We start from the raw sequence: 20380 nt of genomic DNA on the forward strand, positions 1-20380 counted from the left end.
AATGAGAAGAAGGCACCAGCACATAAGCACATAGAGACACAAGACTCTCAATAGGTTCTGTTTTAAGACAAAAAAAAAAATAACTATGCATGGAAGGGTAGGGAAGTCACAGAGAGAGAGAGAGAGAGAGAGAGAGAGAGAGAGAGAGAGAGAGAGAAGAAACAGATGGGGGTGCGGGGAGGAGAGGAAGAGGAGGAAGGGGAGTATAGACTTCTCATTTTGTTTGAGGACACAGCCCTTAGGAAAATAACTGGGAATCAGAGGATGCATTGGCATTCTCTTTCTGCCCTCCCTGGATAAACAGTGGACAACTGGTGTCAGATGTCTGCCCAGCTCCGGTGGCTAAGGTTAGTTTATCGAATTAAAGTGATTATTGCAGGCAGTCACTAGGAGTGCATTTGTGCTCTCTCCTCGCTGGCCTCCAAAACCTGCATCAAGGGGACAGGCTCACCAGCTGACCCTGGAGGCTATTTTTATCCTCTTGATCTCCATGTGCTTATTAAAGGCAATTAAGCAGCTGGAGCTGGGCCAATCCGAAGCCAGGAGCCAAGAGCTTCTCCTGGGTCTCCTATGCTGCTGCAGAGGCCCAAGGACTTGGAATATCTTCTACTCCTTTTCCAAGCTACAGCAGAGAGGTGGATCAGAAGAGGAGCAGCTGGGACTTGAACCAGCATCCAAATGAGATGGAGGCACTGTAGGTGGGCACTTAGTCCACTATGCCACAGTGCCAGAACCAGGTTTACCAATTTTTAGAGATTTATCTATCTGCAAGGCAAACAGGAGAGAGGGGGAGAGCTAGATAGAATGAAACACACACACAGAGATGTTCCATCTGATTTTTCTCCAATGCCTGCGGCAGACACGGCTAAACCAGGCTGAAGTAAGGAATCCAACAACTTGAGCCATCTGCTGCCTCCCATTACTACAGGAAATATGGCTTAGAAGCAGCTGGGTCTTGAACCAGGCACTCTGACATGGAAGCCGCTGTCATACTGATGGCTTTACCCATGGTGCCAGGATGTCTGCACCTGCTTTCTTAAAAAATAAAAAAAGTTTATTGAAAAGCAGCATTACAGTGAAGAGGCAGAGGATGAACAGTGGGAGCAAAGGGAGAGGGAGGTGGTGGTGCTGGGGTGGAGAGAGAGAGAAATACCTTCCATCTACTGGTTCACTCCCCAAACGCCTGCAAATTCAGGGAAAACCTCCTGACTGCCTTGAATATTTTATTTTTTTTATGATTTTTATGTTCTTATTTGAAGGACAGAGATACAGAGAGAGGTAGAGACAGAGAAAGGACTTCCATCCACTGGTGCACTCCCCAGATGGCTGCAATGGCCAGAGATGCAGGGATCCAAAGCCAGGAGCCAGGAGCTTCTTCCATGTTTTCCACATGAGTGCAGGAGTCCAAGGACTTGGGCCATTTTCTGCTTTCCCAGGCCATAGCAGAGAGCTGGATTGGAAGAGGAGCAGCCGGGAATAGAACCGACACCTATATGGGATGCCAGTGCTGAAGGCCAGGGCATTAACCTGCTGTGCCACAGCACCAGCCCCTGAATATTTTCCCTTCCTGTACTTTGGACTCCAGGCCAGAATCCAAGTGTCTCTCCTGGAAGGCCAGCCATCTGCCAGCAGGTCTTGGGACTTCCTAGCCTACAAGACCACATGACACAGTGCCTTATCCCATGATGCCCTTGGGAGCCACAGGTCCACAAATGCAGATTCCATTAGCATCCCCTCCATTATTCTGATGAGTATCCCCTTCCTCCCCCTCTGCACTCCAGGACAGCCACAGAGACACAGGGACTCCATGCCTGCTGTCAGCTGGGTTTCCCCTCCCCCATCCCTCTCCAGCATTAGGTCTAACCCAGTCCTGGAGGCCACAGGAAAACAACAGGAAAAGCACACTATGTTGCATTTTCAGAGCACCCGGCCTAGCAACCTCCATGCAATTCCCAAAGCATTCAGGCAAGCTGAGTGGGGCGCTGGAGGCTCACTCCTCCAACTTCTGAGAGCTCTGGGGACCCCAGCTGAGATGACCAGGCAGAGGCGGCTCCCAAAGGGCGTGTTTGCACCATGGACCTCACAGGGACGTCTATTCAGCTGGGGGCAGGAGCACTGGGGCTTCTGCACCACTGCACATCGGGTCCCACGAAAATGCCTTGAAAACAGGCAGTGGGCTTTTAAATACAGCCTCCAGCAGGTTCCTCATTAATGGCAACACCCTGGCTCTGCACTGTGTTCTGCACCTGTGTCTTTAACAACATTTATTACTGTGCCGGCAGTGCGGTGATTAACAACATTTATTACTGAGCCGGCAGTGTGGTGCAGTGGGTTAAGTCCCCAGGTGTGATCCCAGCTCAACAAATCAACGCTTGTAACAGTGAAGTAACAGGACACATGGTGCGGTTTATGGCACTGGTCATTGGAGTCAGGGACTAATGATTTTTTTTTTTGGACAGGCAGAATTAGAGAGAGAGACAGAAAGGTCTTCCTTCCGTTGGTTCACCCCCAAATGACCGCTATGGCTGGAACTGTGTCAATACGAAGCCAGGAGCCAGGTGCTTCTTCCTGGTCTCCCATGCGGGTGCAGGGCCCAAGTACTTGGGCCATCCTCCACTGCCTTCGTGGGCCACAGCAGAGAGCTGGACTGGAAGAAGAGCAACCTGGACAGAATCCAGCGCCCCAAGCCAGACTAGAACCCTGGGTGCTGGCGCCGCAGGTGGAGGATTAGCCTAGTGAGCCAGGGCGTCGGTCTTTCTTTTCTTTTTTTTTTTTTTTTCCACTAATGACTTCTTAATCAATACATTTCTGTGAGGAGTTCAGGGCACCACAGCCTGACAGCAACAGCAGCTCAGCGAGGGGCCAGGGCAGAGGGGACACAAAGAGCTCCCCCAGGGCAGCGCTGGTTTCTCCTCCAGACTCTGCTGCTCCCTCAGGATCCGGGCCAGAGAGACCCCGGGAAGAGTGGTCCACGGGCAAGGGAGGAAGGGTCGGGATCCCCAGAGAGAACGGAAGCCGGAGCTCGAGGTGGCAGAGCGATCATTAAATCCACAGAGGGGAAACCCCACAGGCCACAGCGCCACGCACCCGCTCCTCCGTCAGCTCCCACACAGCTGGGAAGGGCGGGGACACGGACACGCGGGACAACCCCGCAGCGGGACCCTGGGGCAGCGGCCTGCACTTCTCAGAGTCTGTCCTTGCGCATGAGCCCAGAAGTCACCGCGTGCCCGGCACAGCCCCGCCTTCCTCCCCTTCCACACCCAGGGCGCCCGGCACCCTCCCCCGAGTCACAGGCCCTCCGCCAAGCACTCCTCCGTGCTCCATTCAGCCAGCACCGCACGCTCCTCCCAGGGCCCCAGAGCGCCCAGAGCCCCCACCCCAGGGCCTCACCGCGGCCCTCAGCCTCCGGAGCCGCCGCGCTCTCAAGGCCACGCCCACCACCGCGCGGCCCGGCGTTTTCCCGCCCTCCGCAAGCCCCGCCCACCCGCCCGTTGCCCTCAGCCCCTCACACAGCCCAGGCCCCTGCGCCCCGAGGGCGCCATCGATGACCCTCAGCGCGGCCTGCAGGCCGCGAGGGCCCTGGGGCTGCCGCCCCCCTGGGGACCCCGGATGCGGACCCGCTTCAGAAAACAGAGCTGTGGACAATGGAGGACCCCGCGCCAGGCCTCCGGAACGGGGACAGCGGTGCGGGGTCACTTGAGGGCCGCCTTCCGGAACCGGAGTCAGAGAAGACAGGGAACCGCGGACGCGGGGCGGACCCCGCGCCGAGGGACAGGGTTCCAGGAGGACGGGCGCCGGCCCCAGGCTCAGGATGCCGCTCCTCGGGAGGAGGATGCGGGAGCCGCGCCCACAGCTCCCGGGAGGGCGGGAAGGGCCGGGCCCCCCTGGAGGAGGCCGCGGGGCTGCCGAGCCCGGGCGGCAGGGGGCGCTCTCCGGGACCACAGCCTCCTGCTGTTTGTAACTCCAGGCCTTTCATTCTTACTGTTGTGTTTATTCATTGGAGAGAGAGAATTACAGAGAGGGGAGAGGCAGAGAGAAAGGTCTTTCATGCTCTGGTTCGCTCTCCAGATGGCCACTACAAGGGGTCTCCCAGGCAGGAGCAGGCCCCAAGCCCTCGGGCCATCTTGCATGGCTTCCCCAGCCCATTAGGAGAGAGCCAGAATGGAAGAGGGGCAGCCGGGACAGGAACCAGCGCCCATGGGGGAAGCCGGCCCTGCAGCCAGAGGCTTAGCCCACCAGGACACAGCACAGGGCCGGCCCATGGCATTTCCGGTGCTGTGCAGAGAAACTGACTTGAAACTTACCAAACCCCAAGAGCTAGAATCCTGCTGTCTTTTCTTTTAGAGAGGGGAGGCCTTGCCTCCTGCGTGCGGGCTTGTAGTTTATAACTTTGTTGCTGGCAGAAGTCTCTGAGGGTTAAAGTGCAGTTAAGGAGGTGAGGTTAAGGTGACTGCAGGTCATCCCACTCTGTCTTGGGCTCAGAGGCCCTGGAGCTGGCACAGTCAGACCAAGGAGAGGAGCCCAGGAGCTGCAGCATGGAGGGGACAGGGTGTGCACAAAAGGGCAGGGTTGGGCAGTGCTGTGGCACAGCAAGTTAGAGCCGCAGTGCCGGCCTCCACGGAATCTGCTCCACTGGCTATGCAGCTCTCTGCTGGGGCCTGGCAAAGCAGTAGAGGATGAACCAAGTCCTTGGGCCCCTGCACCCACATAGGAGACTTGGAAGAAGCTCCTGGCTCCTGGCTTTGGATCAGCACAACTCCGGCCATTGGCCATTTTGCGAGTGAACTAACAGAATGGGAGACCTCTCTCTCTGGCTCGACCTCTCTCTGTAACTCAAATAAAATAAAATAATCATAAAAAAAAAAAACGCAGTGTCTGTGTCACTTGGGCCACATGAGTTCACTCATCTCTTCCCTGAAAGGTTGGTGTGCCCAAGGCAGCTGAGAACCCGGGGTTTTGAGTCATTCAGCTTGTTTTGCAACTTTTCTCTCTATCCTTATCCTCTCTTCTTATTGTGTGTGTGTGTGTGTGTGTGTAATTTTTTATTTATTTATTTTAGAGTTAGCACTACAGAGAGAGGGAGAGACAGAAAAAGGTCTTCATCTGTTGATTCACCCACCAAATGCCTACAGTGGCTGGACCTGGGCTGACCTAAAGCCAGGAGTTTATCCAGGCCTCCCATGTGGGTGCAGGGGCCCAAGCCCTTGGGCTATCTTCCACTGCTCTCCTAAACAATAAGCAGAGAGCTGAATTGGAAGAGGAGCAGCCAGGACACAAACTGACTCCCACATGGGATCCTGGCCCGGCTGACAGAGGCTTCCCCTACGAAGCCACAGCCAGGCCGCATCTCTTCTACTTTAAATCAGATGTGGAGAAATCCTGTCTGAACCCCATGCTCACATTAATGAGATTGTAGGGATGTGTGGGAAAGAAGCTTTCCTCCAATAGGGGTGAAAACAAAATCTGTGTCTTTGTGCTTTTTCCACATAAATTCTTAGGTGGTTTTTCTAGTTCAGTGAACAATGTGCCTAATATTTTGGTGGGGATTGCCTTGAATTTGTAATTTGCTTTGGATGGAGTGGAAATTTTCATCATGTTAATTCATGTAATCCATGAACATGGATGTCTTTCTAGTTTTTGTGTCTGCTTCAATGTCTTTCATTGGTGTTTTGTAATAGTCATGGTAGAGAAAACAGTAAGAAATGGACAAGCAGGAGTGCTTTCTACATGGCTTGGCACATGTTTTAATGAGATGTTGGGGCAAAGCATCAAGGCCTGTCTGTGTCTAGTACACAGTAACTACTCAGTCACATTAGTTCTTACCAGTCCATCACCATCTGCTCTTTCAGAATATTCCTCCTTGTCTTAGAAACATGGATAGTTGTTCATGGTGTAATGGACTATTCTACTCTCATATGTATATGTTCCTCTAATGATTCAAATGTTTAGTATTATTAATGTCTCAAGGGGCATCATCTACATATATTTGGTATGTCCCTTATTAATTGTGAAGGTACTTCTCCAGATCGTATCCTGTAAAGGGAATTGCAAGATCAAAGTTCTGGTACATTCCTGATGGTGCTGTACTGGCCCCATTGCCTGGCAAGAAGATTTTCCTGTTCACATTCGCAGCCACTGATCAGAGTGTTCTTTTCTATACCCCCTTGAAGAAACTAGACAGCCCCTGTTACCTTCTGTTAACTTTTACCAGCACTTAACTCTTTATTGTGAGATTTTATCAACTCAGATTACACTCAATAGGCCTGGAAAGGCTGTGATCAATGGGATGGTCTGTGTTCTCTTGTATTGGATGACTGCTCTGCTCTGAGATAATCAGACAACAGCAATGTGAGCACACGAGTCTTGCATGGTGGACGCCACTGCATGTTGGGTTACTGCAGTGTTCTGGATTTTGTGTCTGAGGCCCTCATTTCTCTGTTGCTCTTTCCTTTCTCTCTGCTTGCTTCCTTATTCTTTCTTCCCACTGACCTCGGGATTGGTCTGCTCCTGTTTTACTAGGATTTTGAGATACTTCATTAGGTTATTGGAAGTCTTTCTAATTATTTGATGTAGGAACTTAATCCCATAACCTTTCCTCTGCATACTACTTTTAGAATTTCCCATCAGATTCAGTGTGTTGTGCTTCCATTTTAATTGGTTTCAGGGAATTTTTAAATTTCCCTCCCGGTTTCTTATCCAACCTTTATGTATTTGCATAACTTTGGGGGTTCTTGTGTTGTTGATTTCTAGTATTATAGCATCTATGTTCCATGTGCAGATGAAAAGAATGTGTATTCTGCAGCTGTGGAGTGAAATATTCTGTAGTCATCTGTTATGGCCATTTGGTCTGTAGTAGCTTCTCTCTGATGTTTGTTAATTTTCTTCCAGGTTGTGGGGAGCAACTGAGACTAGACTAAGTTACTGGAGCTAGGACTAATTCTATGCATCTGATCTCCCGCAATATGGCGCTGGGGAGGAGTAAACAACTTCCATCCAGCTGCCTCACTGGTTCGACTGATAAACTGCAGGAACTGATCCTGCTCCTGATTGGAGGAGAGCAGCATGCTCAGCATGTGGGCAGCAGAGCATGGATTGGTGGAAAAGGACTATAAAGGAGGGCCGGCGCCGCTGCTCACTAGGCTAATCCTCCGCCTAGCGGCGCCAGCACACTGGGTTCTAGTCCCGGTCGGGGCACCGGATTCTGTCCCGGTTGCCCCTCTTCCAGGCCAGCCCTCTGCTGTGGCCCGGGAGTGCAGTAGAGGATGGCCCAGGTGCTTGGGCCCTGCACCCCATGGGAGACCAGGAAAAGCACCTGGCTCCTGGCTCCTGCCATCGGATCAGCGCGGTGCGCCGGCCACATCGCTCTGGCCGCGGCGGCCATTGGAGGGTGAACCAACGGCAAAGGAAGACCTTTCTCTCTGTCTCTCTCTCTCACTGTCCACTCTGCCTGTCAAAAAAGAAAAAAAAAAAAGGACTATAAAGGAGGAGAGAAACAACATGCACCAGCAACATCTGAGGAACATCTGAGCAATCCCTGAGAGAGCCGGCCGGTGGTGTGCCGCTCCTCCGTGGAAGTGGGGAAAGCGGCAGGGGTGCCGGCAGCTAACCCGGGAAGGGCCGGGCAAAAAAGAACAGCGCAGGGTCTAGTGTCGTTCCTCCGCGAGAGGGGGAGCGACACAGGTGATCTCTTCCTGTTGATGAAAGGTGAGTGTTGAAGTCCCCCACTATTACTGCATTAGAATTCATGTGTCCTTCAGATGGAATAATTTTGTTTTAAAAATTAGGGTGCTGCAGCAATGGGTGCATATGCACTTACCATTGTCACATCTTCTTGTTGGATCAAACCCTTGATAATCATATAGCAACCGTCATCACTTGTTCCAGTTTCTATCATCAAACCTATTTTATCTGATCCAACCATAGGTACTCTTGCTCACATCTGATATCCATTAGCATGAAGCATCTTTTCCCATCCTTTCCCTTTCAGTCTCTGTCTTTACTGGTGTGTTTCTTGTAGGCGACTTGTGGTTGGGTCTTGGCTTTCATCCAGTCATCCTGTCTGTATCTTGTAACTGGATAATGTTGTCTGTTGACATTCACAGTTATTATGGATAAGGGATGGCTTAGAGCTTCATTTTTAAACATTTCATCATTTTGTTGTGAGTACCCTATGTTCTTTTTCCAGTGGGTTTTCTGTCATGCGTCTTGATGGTGGCAGTGACTCCTTACTCTGAGTCACTTCCAGAGGCTCTGGGACAGGAACTGCACAAGGCAGACAGTGCTCCTGTCTCAGGAAGACCCTTTTCTGGCATAGGAGCCTGATGGTCTAGAGGTGGTCACAGAAACTCATTCTGTGTCTGACTGCAATCACTACTTGATCCTTTCAGTGTTCTTTGGTCCTGCTGTGTCACCCAGGAATCAAACTGACTGAATATCAATGACAGATCTTAGCACCAGAGTGACTCATGGGGGAAGCACATTCTCCAAATGGCCAAATGATGTCCCTATATAACAAATGAGAATTCCTCAGTTCCTTTGACGTCACAGCATCAGGTACACTTACCCAACCAGTAAAAATGCTTCTACCTGTGCAGAAACTTCTTGGTTTGATAACATCCGATTTTTCTAATTTATTTTGCGATCCATGTTCTTTTGGTCTTAGCCCAAAAACTGTTGACTCTGCCCATTTCTTAGAGCATTTGCACCATGTTTTCCTCTGTTAGTTTCATAGTTTCAGATCTTACATTTAGATCTTGGATCCATTTTCAGTCGATTTTTGTAAATTAAAATCCAATTTTCCCAGTCCCATTAAAATAAATGTGTATTTCTCCAGGGGGTGTTTTTCACACCTTTTTCAAAAGTAAGTGGGATGTAGCTGCATGAATTTCTAGGGGTTCACTTTTGTTCCATTGTCCTATGTGTCTATTGCTATGTTGGTACCATACTGTTTTGGTCTCAGTAGCCTTGTGGCATATCTTTAATTTTGAACTGTGGTGCCTTCAGCTTTGGCTTCATTGTATTAAGACTATTTTGAGTATTCAGAGCCTTTTGTGTTTTCATAAGAATTTTAAGGTTTTTTCCTAACTCTGTGAGGATGTCATCAGTATTTTGATGGGGACTACATTGAATCTCTAAATTGTTTTGGGTAGTTTTGATATTTTAATAATATTAATTCTTCTAAATCAAGAACATATGCAGGAATTCCATTATTTTGTGTCTGCTTCATTTTCTTTCATTAGATTCAATGTGTTTGAATTTTCATTGAAGAGGACTTTCACATCCTGGTTGAACTTATCACAAGGTAATTAAGTTTTTGTATCTGTATAGAATTGGATAGCACTTACCAATTCTCATCAAGATGGTTGAGTATATAATAAGACCTTTGATTTTGGAATTCCAAACTGTGTAGCTAATAAAGAATTAATAATCCAGAACATATAAGGAATGGAAAAAACTTCACATGTCAGGTAGATGCCTCAAATTTGGAAATTTGGACTTTCCCTGGATCATGACAGTGAGATGTAAATGAGGTGCTGGAGGTGTTTGTTATGTGTGGATGCTGTGTTATGTGTGGATGCTGTGTGTGATCCCTTCCATCTGTGCTACTCTGACATTAAACACACTGCTTATCTGCCCCATGTGTGCAGGGGAAATAGGGTGATAATGACAGTGACTCTAAATCAGCAAGGGCAAAAATGGAGCCTACAAGGAAGTCATGGATCCAAAAGTTTTCAAGTTGAGATGGGCAAATCCAACAGGACTTCCTGGGATAGGTTTTAAGGCCGAGGACTAATCCTCTGTGACGTGGGGCCTTGCCTCTGGATCTCAGCCTGCGATACTTCCATTTTCATTTGATCCAGTAATCGTCCTTTCTTCTCACACTCCTCTGATGTTTGTCCTCTTCCTGGTGTCAGCAGCCTTCTCTTGGTTGTTTTGTGCATACACTTTGCCTGAGTCAGTCTGGCAATGCCCCGTGCTTGGCTCTGACCACTTTCTACCAGGGGCTGTTCTCATGATCTCAGGCACCTCAGGAAAATCTTTATTGACCTGATTTCTGTTGGTCATTGTGGTTTTTAATTTTTTATCTTTGCAACTAGCAGCATTGCCTAGCAAAAAAGCTGGGTCCACAGAGGTCCAGAATGAATCTCTACTCTCCCTGGCTCCAGGAGATAAAAAGAAGAACATGGATCTCCATAGAGAAATGACCTCCATGAGGTCTGATACTCTCCAGCATTGCAGCTGAGGAGAAAGCTTGAGGGAGAATTCCAGAGGTAAGGGACCACACAGGACAGGCAGGGCTGTGTTAAATACTCGTTCAACTTGTGTGTTCTCTGCTCCCATTCTATCACCCAGTGGTTGAAAACAGACAGAGAATAAATAATGGGACAATAGAAATGTGGGAAAAGCTGTGTCCAAGGAATGACCCTCATACTTTTGTTTGTTTTTAGCAGCAGAAATAGCAGTGCTTTATCTGAAGTCCACAAATCCAACAATGCATTCTTGGAAGACAAGAGCCATGCTCAGCACAGGGAAGTTGGAGGTCAAAGTTCATGGGGTGGCTCTCCTTCCATCAGGTGCTGTGGTGCTAAGACAACCTCTTAGTCTCTATGGAGCTCAGGTTCCTCATCAGTGAGGTAAAGTGTGTATTGTTCCTCTCTGAGGTCCTGCTGCTTAGGTTCCTCTGAGTCCCTGGAGAACCACACGTGCCCTGGGAATTGAGGCTGAGAGCTGACCTAGTCCCTCCTCTGTGTCTCCTCCCAGATCTGGAGCTGAGTCCACATCCTGAGAACCCAGAACTGAAGGTGCAGATGAAGGAAGATGAGCAGCTCTCTGGGACGTGAGAATGACCCAGAGAATGACAAGGTAATGTTAGGGTGAAACCAAGTGTGGGTGAGATGACGGACACATTGTGTCAGAAACCTCAGGGGATACTCAGAAAGGCCTACTCCACTGTCCAGCCCCTGAAGGAGCCACCTTCCATGAGCACTGAGGTCAGGAGAGAAACTGACTCCACAGTGAACCTGTGCACCTGGCCAGGGAGATCCCTGGATGGAATCAGAGCAGGTTTATGCTGAACAAAAGCTTTCCATGCAAACTAGAGATCCTGGTAACTTCAATGTCACCACCAAAAAAAAAAAAAAAAAAGAGAGAGAGAGAGAGAGAGAGAGAGAAAGCACACCCTTCCTGCCCTCTTCAGCTAGGTACATTTTTCCACCCATGCTCAATTCTGCCATGCAACACACTGCACAATCCAATAAAATGGCAGTGGTGCAGTCACATGGCCCCAAAGTAAGGATCACCATGATCCCCACATGGGGCCAAGACCTATGTACATTGTTCACAAGGCTTTTGCTTTCTCTGTGCTATAGTGTGAAAGCACTCACAGAACTCAGTAGCCAAAATAATTAATCATTCTTCTGAGAAATTGGCAAAGGGCCTGAGTAGACATTACTCCATGAAAGGAATACGCATTGCTACCAGGTTTATGAAAAGTTGCCCATTATCAGTACTCATCAGGGAAACACCATTCCAAACCACAGAGGGATATCACCTCAGAACCATATGGTCAGCTGCTTTCACAAAGACAAGAGAGAATAAATGTGGGCAAGGGTGTACCAAAAAGGAAACACTTTTACATTATGTGTGAGAATGTTGAGTGGTATGGCCATTATCGAAAACATTATTGAAATATTTTTGCAATGTTAAACTAGAACTGTCAAATGACCCATTCATCCTCCTTGTGGGTATATGTGCAAAGAAAGAAAAAAAAAAGGTATCAGCATTTAGTAGAGATTGATGCCTTATTCACAGAGGCCAAGATGCAAACTGCCTAAATGTCCATTAACAGAAGGTTGGTTAAGAAATTTTGCTGTCTCTACATATGGCTTGAAAAGTATATTTTAATAAAAGGATACTACAGACTTTCCATGACACTTTGGAATCACTTGAAGCTTTTGAATCATTCTTATACATGGCTGTGTATAGATATTTATATACATATAATGTATAACAATACATTATACATGATAGATGTATGATGATGCTTAAATATATATATTTATATGATGGAATGCTGTTCAACTAAAAGATAAAGGAACTCCTGTCATTTGTGAGAAATTGGAGGACATTATGGTGAGTGAAATAAATGAGATATAGAAATAATAACACTGCATGAAGTCTGTTATGTGTAGAGTCTGAAAGAAAAAATGGAAAATTGTGAATATGTCAAAACAGAGAATATAAGAGAGGTCTTCAAGGTGGTGGAGTCTGGTGGGAAGAATAGAGAGATGTTGACCCAAGAGTACAAAGTAGTAGTTATAGAGAAGAACTAAATCTAGGGTTCTGAAGTTAAGCATGAGAATCTGAGTTATTCGTGGAGCATTCTATTCTCCATTAGAATGAGAAAGTCTGAGAATTTTCTAACAGTAGATTTTGTGGGTTCTTACCATGTGCAGGCACATAAAGGTTAACTGTGAGATGATGAATATTTTATTTACTGGTCTAGAGGAATCATTACACTATGAATATGTGCATTACAATATCATTTTTGAATATTTTAATAATTATTTTAAAAGATTTATTATTCTATATGAAAAGCGGAGTCACAGACAGAGAGGAACACACACACTGAGAGGGAGAGACCTTGCATCTTCTGTTTCACTCCCCAAGTGCCTACAACAGCCAGGGCTGAGCCAGGCCAAAGCCAGGAGCCCAAAATGCCATCTGGGTATCTCACAAGAGCTCAAGGGCCAAGGACTCTGGTCATCTTCCACTGCTTTCCCTGCACCTCAACAGGGAGCTGGATCAGTGGAAAGTGGAGCCACTGGGAGCAGCACTCATAGAGGAGACCAGTGTCTCAAGTGGTGGCTTAACCCACTATGCCACAGTGGAGACTCCTACATCTATTTAGACATCAGAATTTAAAATTTCAAAAAAATCCCAGTTTTGATCATCCCCTCAAATGGAAACCTTAAAATGTGCAGCTTTTGGGACTGGCATTTTGTTCAGCAGTTAAGTGGCTTTTGCAATGCTCACATCCTATATTTGAGTGGCGGGGTTTGAGTCACCAAAGGGTTTCCTGTCTGGATTCCTGCTAATGTGCACCCTAGGAGGCAGCATATGCTGGATCAAGTATTAGATCTCTTAGTTCTAAGGGTACAGTTCAAGAACTTGCCATAGGATGCCAAAATCCCTTAAGCTGCCTGATAAAAAGAGCAGCTTCCGTGTTATAGAGTACATGGATAGGATTAAGTGGTAAAGTGAACACATAGATAGGATCAAGTGTTAAAGTGATCATATAAATAGGACAAAGTGTTTGGAAACAATAATAGAATTCCAAAGGAGTGAAGAGTCTAATAAGAAAAGTGGTCCATACAGCAGACTCACAGAATGAGTAGTACTGTGAACTCAAAATACCACCATGAGGCTTCTAGTCTGGCTGGAAAGCCCAAGAGAGCATTTCAGGCAAATCTAAGACCCTTTGGCAAAAAAGCCCTACATATATGACACTTGTGGGTGAGACTGAAGTGGAAAGAAGTGGCCACTATGAAGTATGCACATTCCCTGAAGGGAGGAGAGAGCTTCCTCTTTGCTTATGGCCTTGTCGAGCTAGGTGGATCCAGAAGGCTTCTGTAGCTGAGGCAGCTCATGACAAGTGCCCTGAGTGAGCACTGAGGTCAGACATAAGAGTGTTATTTGTTAAAGACACAGTGAGAGCCACTGTGCACTGCCCTCTGTCCTCAAAGCTGTATCAAGGGACCTAATAGTAGAACTGTTCTCCCAAATCACTTCCTTTTAGTGCATTAAATGGAGGATATTCTTATGTCTCATAGGTTATAGTTCTGTCTAAGAGCTCACAGCAGATGTATCATCCGTGGGTTCTTCTTTGAAGACAATTAAGTTTCTAAAAGGAAATAAGGGGGAAGAAGGAAGGGAATAGCAGAAGGGGGCAAAAAGTGAAATCCCCTTTGAGAAGCAGTAACCTTGGACAGCCCTTTGCTAGGCTAGTTTTCTTGTTCCATTCTGTCTTTCTTTATTTCTCAGACTAAACAGGAGAGTTGGAGGAGGAAGAGGGGGAGAATAGGTGGGAGAGCAGGTAGATGGGAAGAACTATGTTCTTAACATTTCACTTATGCCATAGATACAACATTAAATAAAGAAGTTAATTTAAAAAACTACTTCAAATATGTAACACATATATTCCTAAAAATAATTATGTCATCATTATATAAATAGTTGAAATAATTATATATAAATCCATTATGAAAAAGCAAGCCGGTGCTGTGGCTCACTAGGCTAATCCTCCACCTGCGGTGCCAGCATCCCGGGTTCTAGTCCTCCTTGGGGCACCAGTTCTGTCCCGGATGCCCTCTTCCAGGCCAGCTCTCTGCTGTGGCCTGGGAATGCACTGGAGGATGGTTCAAATGCTTGGGCCCTGCACCCGTGTGGGAGACCAGGAAGAAGCACCTGGCTCCTGGCTTTGAATTGGCACAGCATGCCGATGACAACGCACCAGACATAGCGGCCGCTTGGGGGGTGAACCAACAGAAAAAGGAAGACTTTTCTCTCTGTCTCTCTCTCTTTTGTACAGTCTAACTCTGCCTGTCAAAAAAATAAAAAAATAAAGGATTGGATTCTTCCCACACATTCACAGAACAAATTGGAGTTCTGGACACCAAGTGTCACCCTGGCCAAGCATGAGTGTTGCATGCATTTGGGGACTGAAATAGCAATGAAACACATAACCTTGGTTGTGTTTCTCTGTGTGTATGTCTCTCTACATCTGGATATCTACATCTCAAATAAGTATAATTAAACAAAAAAACATTTTCATTTTCATAAAATGTTTCATCTTATAAGTTCCTTGTTTTATCCAAAGGGCAAAAGGACAGAGAAAAGAGATCTCCTATTGACTGGTGTGCAACTAGGAGGCCTGAGCTAACCTGGGCCTGGCCAGGCTGAAACTAGGACTGGGTCCATCAGGATCTCACACATAGACTGCAGTGACACAAGTACTGGAGCCGTCACTGCTGCCTCACCATGTGTGCACTATCAGGAAGCTGGAGGGGAGAGCAAAGCAAGGACTCGGTCCCAGGCAACTGATCCAGGTGTGGACACCCCAGGTGGCATCTTAACTGCTGTACCAAATGCTTGTGCCAATTTCAACCTCTTAGAAGAAAAAATAGTACAAAGTATTTTCAACTTGAATTAGATTAAATTTTTTAGGTAAGATACCCAAACTATACGTAAAAGAATAAATTCATAAATGTCCCAATATGTTCAAATTTCCTGTTCAAAGTCATTGATAAGAAGATGAATAGACAGGCCAACATAGGGAGAAAACATTTTGAAATTGCATACCTGATATAACAATTCTATCCAGAGAACTAAATGAACTCTCAAAATTCCTTTCTAAGAAAATAAAATGACCCATTTATCATGGAAGCTTAAAATTCACCATTTCAAACAGGTAGAAAAGCCTTGAGATCTCTTTAAACAGCGGGTGGGGTGACTTCCTAACAGCCTGAGAAAGGAAGGCTTGTTGGGACACATTTTCTGCCTTGGTATTTTCATACACATACATGACTATACGAGCGATACATGCTTAGGTGATTTGGGGACACGGTCTGTGGTATCAGTACAGGATCTATAACTATGAGACTGGAAGATGGGTAGGTTGTCCCCACCAGTGGGGGTCTTATGTCTCAACCTAGCTTAGGCCCCTGGAAGGCAGAGTTCCAAAGATTCCATGACACTCTCCACCTTCTAATTCTGTGATGGCAACGGCAGACCGTTAGCTGCCACACAACAGCCAGTCCTAGCAGAGACTGAGCTACAGGCAGTGCCTTCAATCTAGGCTCTGGCAGTTTTATCCTTGTTTGTCCAGTGAAGAACTTCCCAGTGTTGTCGGGCTGTGGATCAGGAGTTTCACATCAGTAAGTGAAGCTGGACAGTTATTGTCACCCCTCAAGCCTACCTGAAACTCTTGGATGTCATTTGTTTGAACCTCGCCTGTGTTTGGGTTTCCTCTCCCCAGTCCCTGTTGTCCTGCTGTGACACACCATCAGCATGGCAGGATCCCACAGCCCTGCCTCAGATCCCGTGGCAGAACTGAATGACCTCGAATGCCAGCAATTGCGATCCCAGCTGGCAAAGAGCCAACAGGACTGCTGGGAGCTCCAGGAGAAGTTTCTCATAGCTGAGGCTACAAACTTTGCCCTGGCCATGGAGCTGAAAAAATACAGTAAGTTCTCTCGGGTCATTTCACCACAGTGATGATTGTCCTGTATCTTCTCCTGAGGAACTAAATGGTTTACCTCACTATGTGATTTTTGTCTTTTTGCCAAACTTAATTTCCTCCTGACCACACTCCCAAGCTGACACACAGGGTTTCGCAAGTTTTCCAAGGTAGCAGTGAGGTGTATGGTGACAGGAGTGCTGAATCTGTCATGGATTCCTGATGAGGCATAGAGCTGCCTGTTGTCCTCAGGGTCAGGCTCCACCATATTGAGTGCATGTTTATGATCATCCTGTCTGTGTCAGCTCCTGCAGCCTTATACCATCACTGTGGGCCTCATTTCTGGGGCTAACACATTTCACTCAATTCAAGCTTCCATTGAGTTCCCATTGGCAAAGCACTGTCCTAGGTCCAGAAGTGGACATGTGTTCAGAGTGAGCAGGATGGGCTTCCAGAGAGACAGAGAGTCTCCTGTGCACTGGAACTCTGGTATCCATGGGAACACCCTCACAACACAGCCTCCCCGCTGGGAGAAAGTCCTGCTCCTGGAGCACAAGTTCTTCTTCCAGAAGAGGAAGACGGTGCCTGAGACCTGGGAGTGGGAGCACAGGGTGTGTGTGGGGGGGAATCAGGGCCACTCACCTGGGTGCCCCCCATTGCCCACCTTCTCTGTAACTTTGATTTCTCTCCCATTCATAGGTGCTATCATAATTCCTGCCTCTAGATTGTCACAACCAAATGCACTCCTTCTTTCCTATACAACTCCAAGGATGGTTCCTTGCTCAGGATCAACAGAATCCATGAGGCCCTTATTGCACTGTTTCTAATTTAGCAGGAACTATACTTTTTCTTGGGCCATATTGCCTCAGGGCCTTACTTTGTTATACATTGTACTCTACACAGTTCCATGAAAGATGGTCCCTTAAGTCTGAAATAACAAACACTTGAAATCTTTCCCAATGCAAGGAAACAGTCCTACAACCTTATCAAGCTCCCAAATATACAGAAGGTGACGACTTCATGCCCCAGGTTCCTGTTTGACCTGAGAGGCTAGAAGACTTGCTGAGTCCAGTGGCTCATGATTCAGTCTGAGCTCAGGGGCTGGGAACTCTGATTCTGTAAACACCAGTGGAATCACATTGTCAAGTCACCTTCTGTATCTTTGAAGTCCTTTTTTCCCATTTTATTGCGAAATAGCAGGGTCAGTGCTGTGGTTCAGCAGGTAAAGCCACTGCCTGCAGTGCTGGCATCCCATATGGGTACTAGTTCAATTCTGGCTGGTCCACTACCAAACCAGCTCTCTGTTATGGCCTAAAAAACAGTAGAAGATAACCAACATGCTTAGGCCCCTGCATCCACATGGGAGACCTAGAAACAGCTCTTGGCTCCTGGCTTCAGATTGGCACAGCTCCAACCTTGCAGCCATTTGGGGAGTGAACCAGCTGATGGAGTCTCTCTCTCTCTCTCTTTCTGACTATGTCTCTCTGTAACTCTGCTTTTCAAATAAATAAATAAATCTTTTAAAAATAGGAAATTTCAGATGCTATATAGTGAGGTGATGAAATACAGATGTGAAACCCCCAATCTGGAGCCTGGCCCTGGAGTTCTTTTGGTCTTCAGCAGGCACTGACTACAAAAGCACCTCCCTGAGTTCTGCATGTCTGTCTTTCCCCAGATTGTGAGAAGTTTAAAAACATCATTGAGTCCATACTGACCAAGAAGCTCCACTTTGAGGAGCCGCTGGCAGAGAAGCCCACGGTCCCAGAGCTGCTCAGGTAAGGGTCTCTGTGTGGGGCAGGCAGGTGGGGGAGGTGTGTGGGTGTCTCCAGTGGGGCAGCTCAGAAGGGAGAACTGAGGCATCTCAGGCATGGAAAGCCAAGGCACTGTGGCAAACAATGTTCTCCATGTAGGATCACTGTGGGACCCCAGACAAAGAAGTGGCCATCAAAGGAGGATGCACTTTTCTCTAAGGGAGGAGAGAACTTCCACTTTGCTGATGGCCTTGTCTAAATACAGAGTTTTCAAAATGCTTCCATAGCCTAGTCAGCTCATGTCATGAGCCTTGTGTGGTCCCTGACAACATACAGAGGAGTGCTAATTGTTCAATTAACAGCAGGAGTCACTGTGCACTGACTCCCCATGCAGGACCTCTGTCCTCAATGAGTTGTATTAAAAGAGAGTTACAGTGAACCATTTCTCAAACAGTTTTTATTCTTGTGTGGGTGTGTGTGCGCATTGTTGAAATCGTTACTTAATATAGAGTTGGTCTTCTGTGTATAAAGTTCATTGAAAATGCATCTCAATGGAGAATGAGACTGAGAAGTAGAGAGGGAAGAGGAGCTGGGCTGGGAGTGTGGGTGGTACGCTGGGTATGGGGAGAAGAATAACTATATTCCTAAAGTTGTCTCATGAAATGTATATTCCTTAAAATAAATGAATGAATAAATTTTTAAAAAGAAGTGGTAAAAATTTATTTTAAATTGAAAGTAAAAGTGAATAGGTACTTTGAAAAAATTCTCCCTTCAGGAGAAATTAAAATGAAAATACATTTTTCCCTCCTCAATTACTGTTTATTTCCCTAATAAAATGGTATGAGTAGATAATAATAATAAAAAAAGACATCATGGAGTCCATGTTGACCAAGAAGCTACACGTGGAGAGCCCCTGTCAAAGCAGCCCAGGTCTGCTGAGCTGCTCAGGTAAGGCTCTCTGTGTAGGGCAGGCAGGTGGGGATGTGTTTCACTAGTGGGCAGCCCAAATCAAAAACTGAGCCAGCCTGTGCCAAACAAGGGCAGAGAGTTACAGCAAAGCCCCGTGTCTCAGATGTTATGAAACAAGGAGGGAGCAGAGGAATCTGAATTCAGAGATGCAAGTGTAGAGAGTCTGTAAGTAAGGTGTCCAGGTGGATGAGCTCCCATGGGGCCCTCCTGTTTACTCTCTCTTCTGCAACAGGAAATCCCCGTGGCTGTGTTTCTGGGAATCCAGTCACCAGTTAGCTTTGGTCCTCTGTAGGTGGCGCTATGCCTGTTCTCTCTTCCTCCTGTGTTCTCATAGTTCCTTAAGAGTGGAGGTGCTTTTCTGTGGGCACTCACCTCGAGATGGAGCTGCATTGGGTCTTCTCAGGGGAGGAGGAGGGTATGCTGGGCTCCTCTGTTTGGTCACCTTGCAATCAATCCTCATTTACCCTTAGTCACCATCACCTCCTGATATAGAAGACTGATGCTTAGCTTGGCTCTGCCAGACCTTCATTCTTGTTTCTTGCCATGTAACCCCTGCATGCACCATGATTCCCAGTCACTGCACTGTACAGTGTGTCTTCCTACATGGAAATGCCTGTGGCTGGAAGGAGGAACTGAATTAGCACCTTTATGAAGGCGAGGAAGGAAGAATCCTTGCACTGTTGATAGATAACAACCCTAATAGAATCTCAGGAATTGTGACAAGATCTTACTCTAAAAGTGGGAGCAAGGCCTTGTGTTGCCCTTTGCTGTTCTTGGCACAGGTATTTCTCCAAACCTGAGTGGTGATGCTGGTGGAGGGCTCTATAAGGCATTGTTATGAAAATCTGTTGAAACACAGAGAGCCTAACACTCATCCCTTCCCATCTAGAACTTTCTCCACGCTTGCACCTTAGGCATTGCCGTGGCATCCTTGAAGATCAGGACCAAGAACTCTCCCAGTTACGTCCAAAGGTCCAAAGGGGGAGAAATCTAGCCCACATCCTGCAGCAGTACCTGAAGGACGTGCTCACCGTGCATGACCCTGAGACCTGTAAGGGGCAGGGCTTCCGACAACTGCTCACTGAGGCTGTCCGGCTGTCAGCGAGCCTTGAGGACCTGCTTGGAGCAGGTAAGCTGGGCACAGGCTGTCATCTGAGAAGCCTCAGGGGTTCAGATGCATTCATCTCTGCCATGGGCATTTGCCTCAGCTCTTCTTGGTACTGAACATGTGTGCCATGACAAGGTCAGCACTGCTTGGGAAAAACAGATAGGGGCAGAGAAGTCTTTCAAGTTTGCAGTATCCCAAAGCTCTCCTCCATTCCTGATTGTGGTTGGCCTTTGGGGCAAGAGGCAGGGTCCATCCTCATATCAAGAGCAGAAAGACCTTGTGAAATGCAGCGGCTGTTAGGCTGAACAAAGTCAC

The 20380-nt window shown here is 47.2% G+C and overlaps 1 protein-coding gene and 1 long non-coding RNA gene across 5 annotated transcripts in view; one reads left to right on the forward strand and one right to left on the reverse strand.

The window, feature by feature from the left end:
• LOC127485670 (uncharacterized) overlaps positions 1-20380 on the reverse strand; it is a 401588-nt gene that overhangs the window by 283565 nt on the left and 97643 nt on the right. The gene's annotated exons all lie outside the window — the stretch shown is intronic.
• The window catches only part of LOC138850380 (putative neuroblastoma breakpoint family member 5), a 29968-nt gene continuing 13096 nt past the window's right edge, over positions 3509-20380 (forward strand). For 2 of the 4 annotated variants that reach the window (XR_011390079.1, XM_070076844.1), the window contains exons 1-5: positions 3509-10271; positions 10449-10863; positions 16037-16243; positions 17913-18012; positions 19872-20086. Coding sequence is in view for 1 of the 4 variants with exons in the window: in XM_070076844.1 (XP_069932945.1) it covers positions 16069-16243; positions 17913-18012; positions 19872-20086 (490 nt within the window). In the remaining 3 variants the exon portion in view is untranslated. Of the gene's footprint in view, positions 10272-10448; positions 10864-15305; positions 15936-16036; positions 16244-17912; positions 18013-19871; positions 20087-20380 lie in introns of those variants that run through there. The other 2 variants (XR_011390081.1, XR_011390080.1) reach the window with 2 other exon arrangements.

Source organism: Oryctolagus cuniculus, chromosome 7 (assembly GCF_964237555.1).
Source record: "Oryctolagus cuniculus chromosome 7, mOryCun1.1, whole genome shotgun sequence".
Taxonomy (NCBI): domain Eukaryota; kingdom Metazoa; phylum Chordata; class Mammalia; order Lagomorpha; family Leporidae; genus Oryctolagus; species Oryctolagus cuniculus.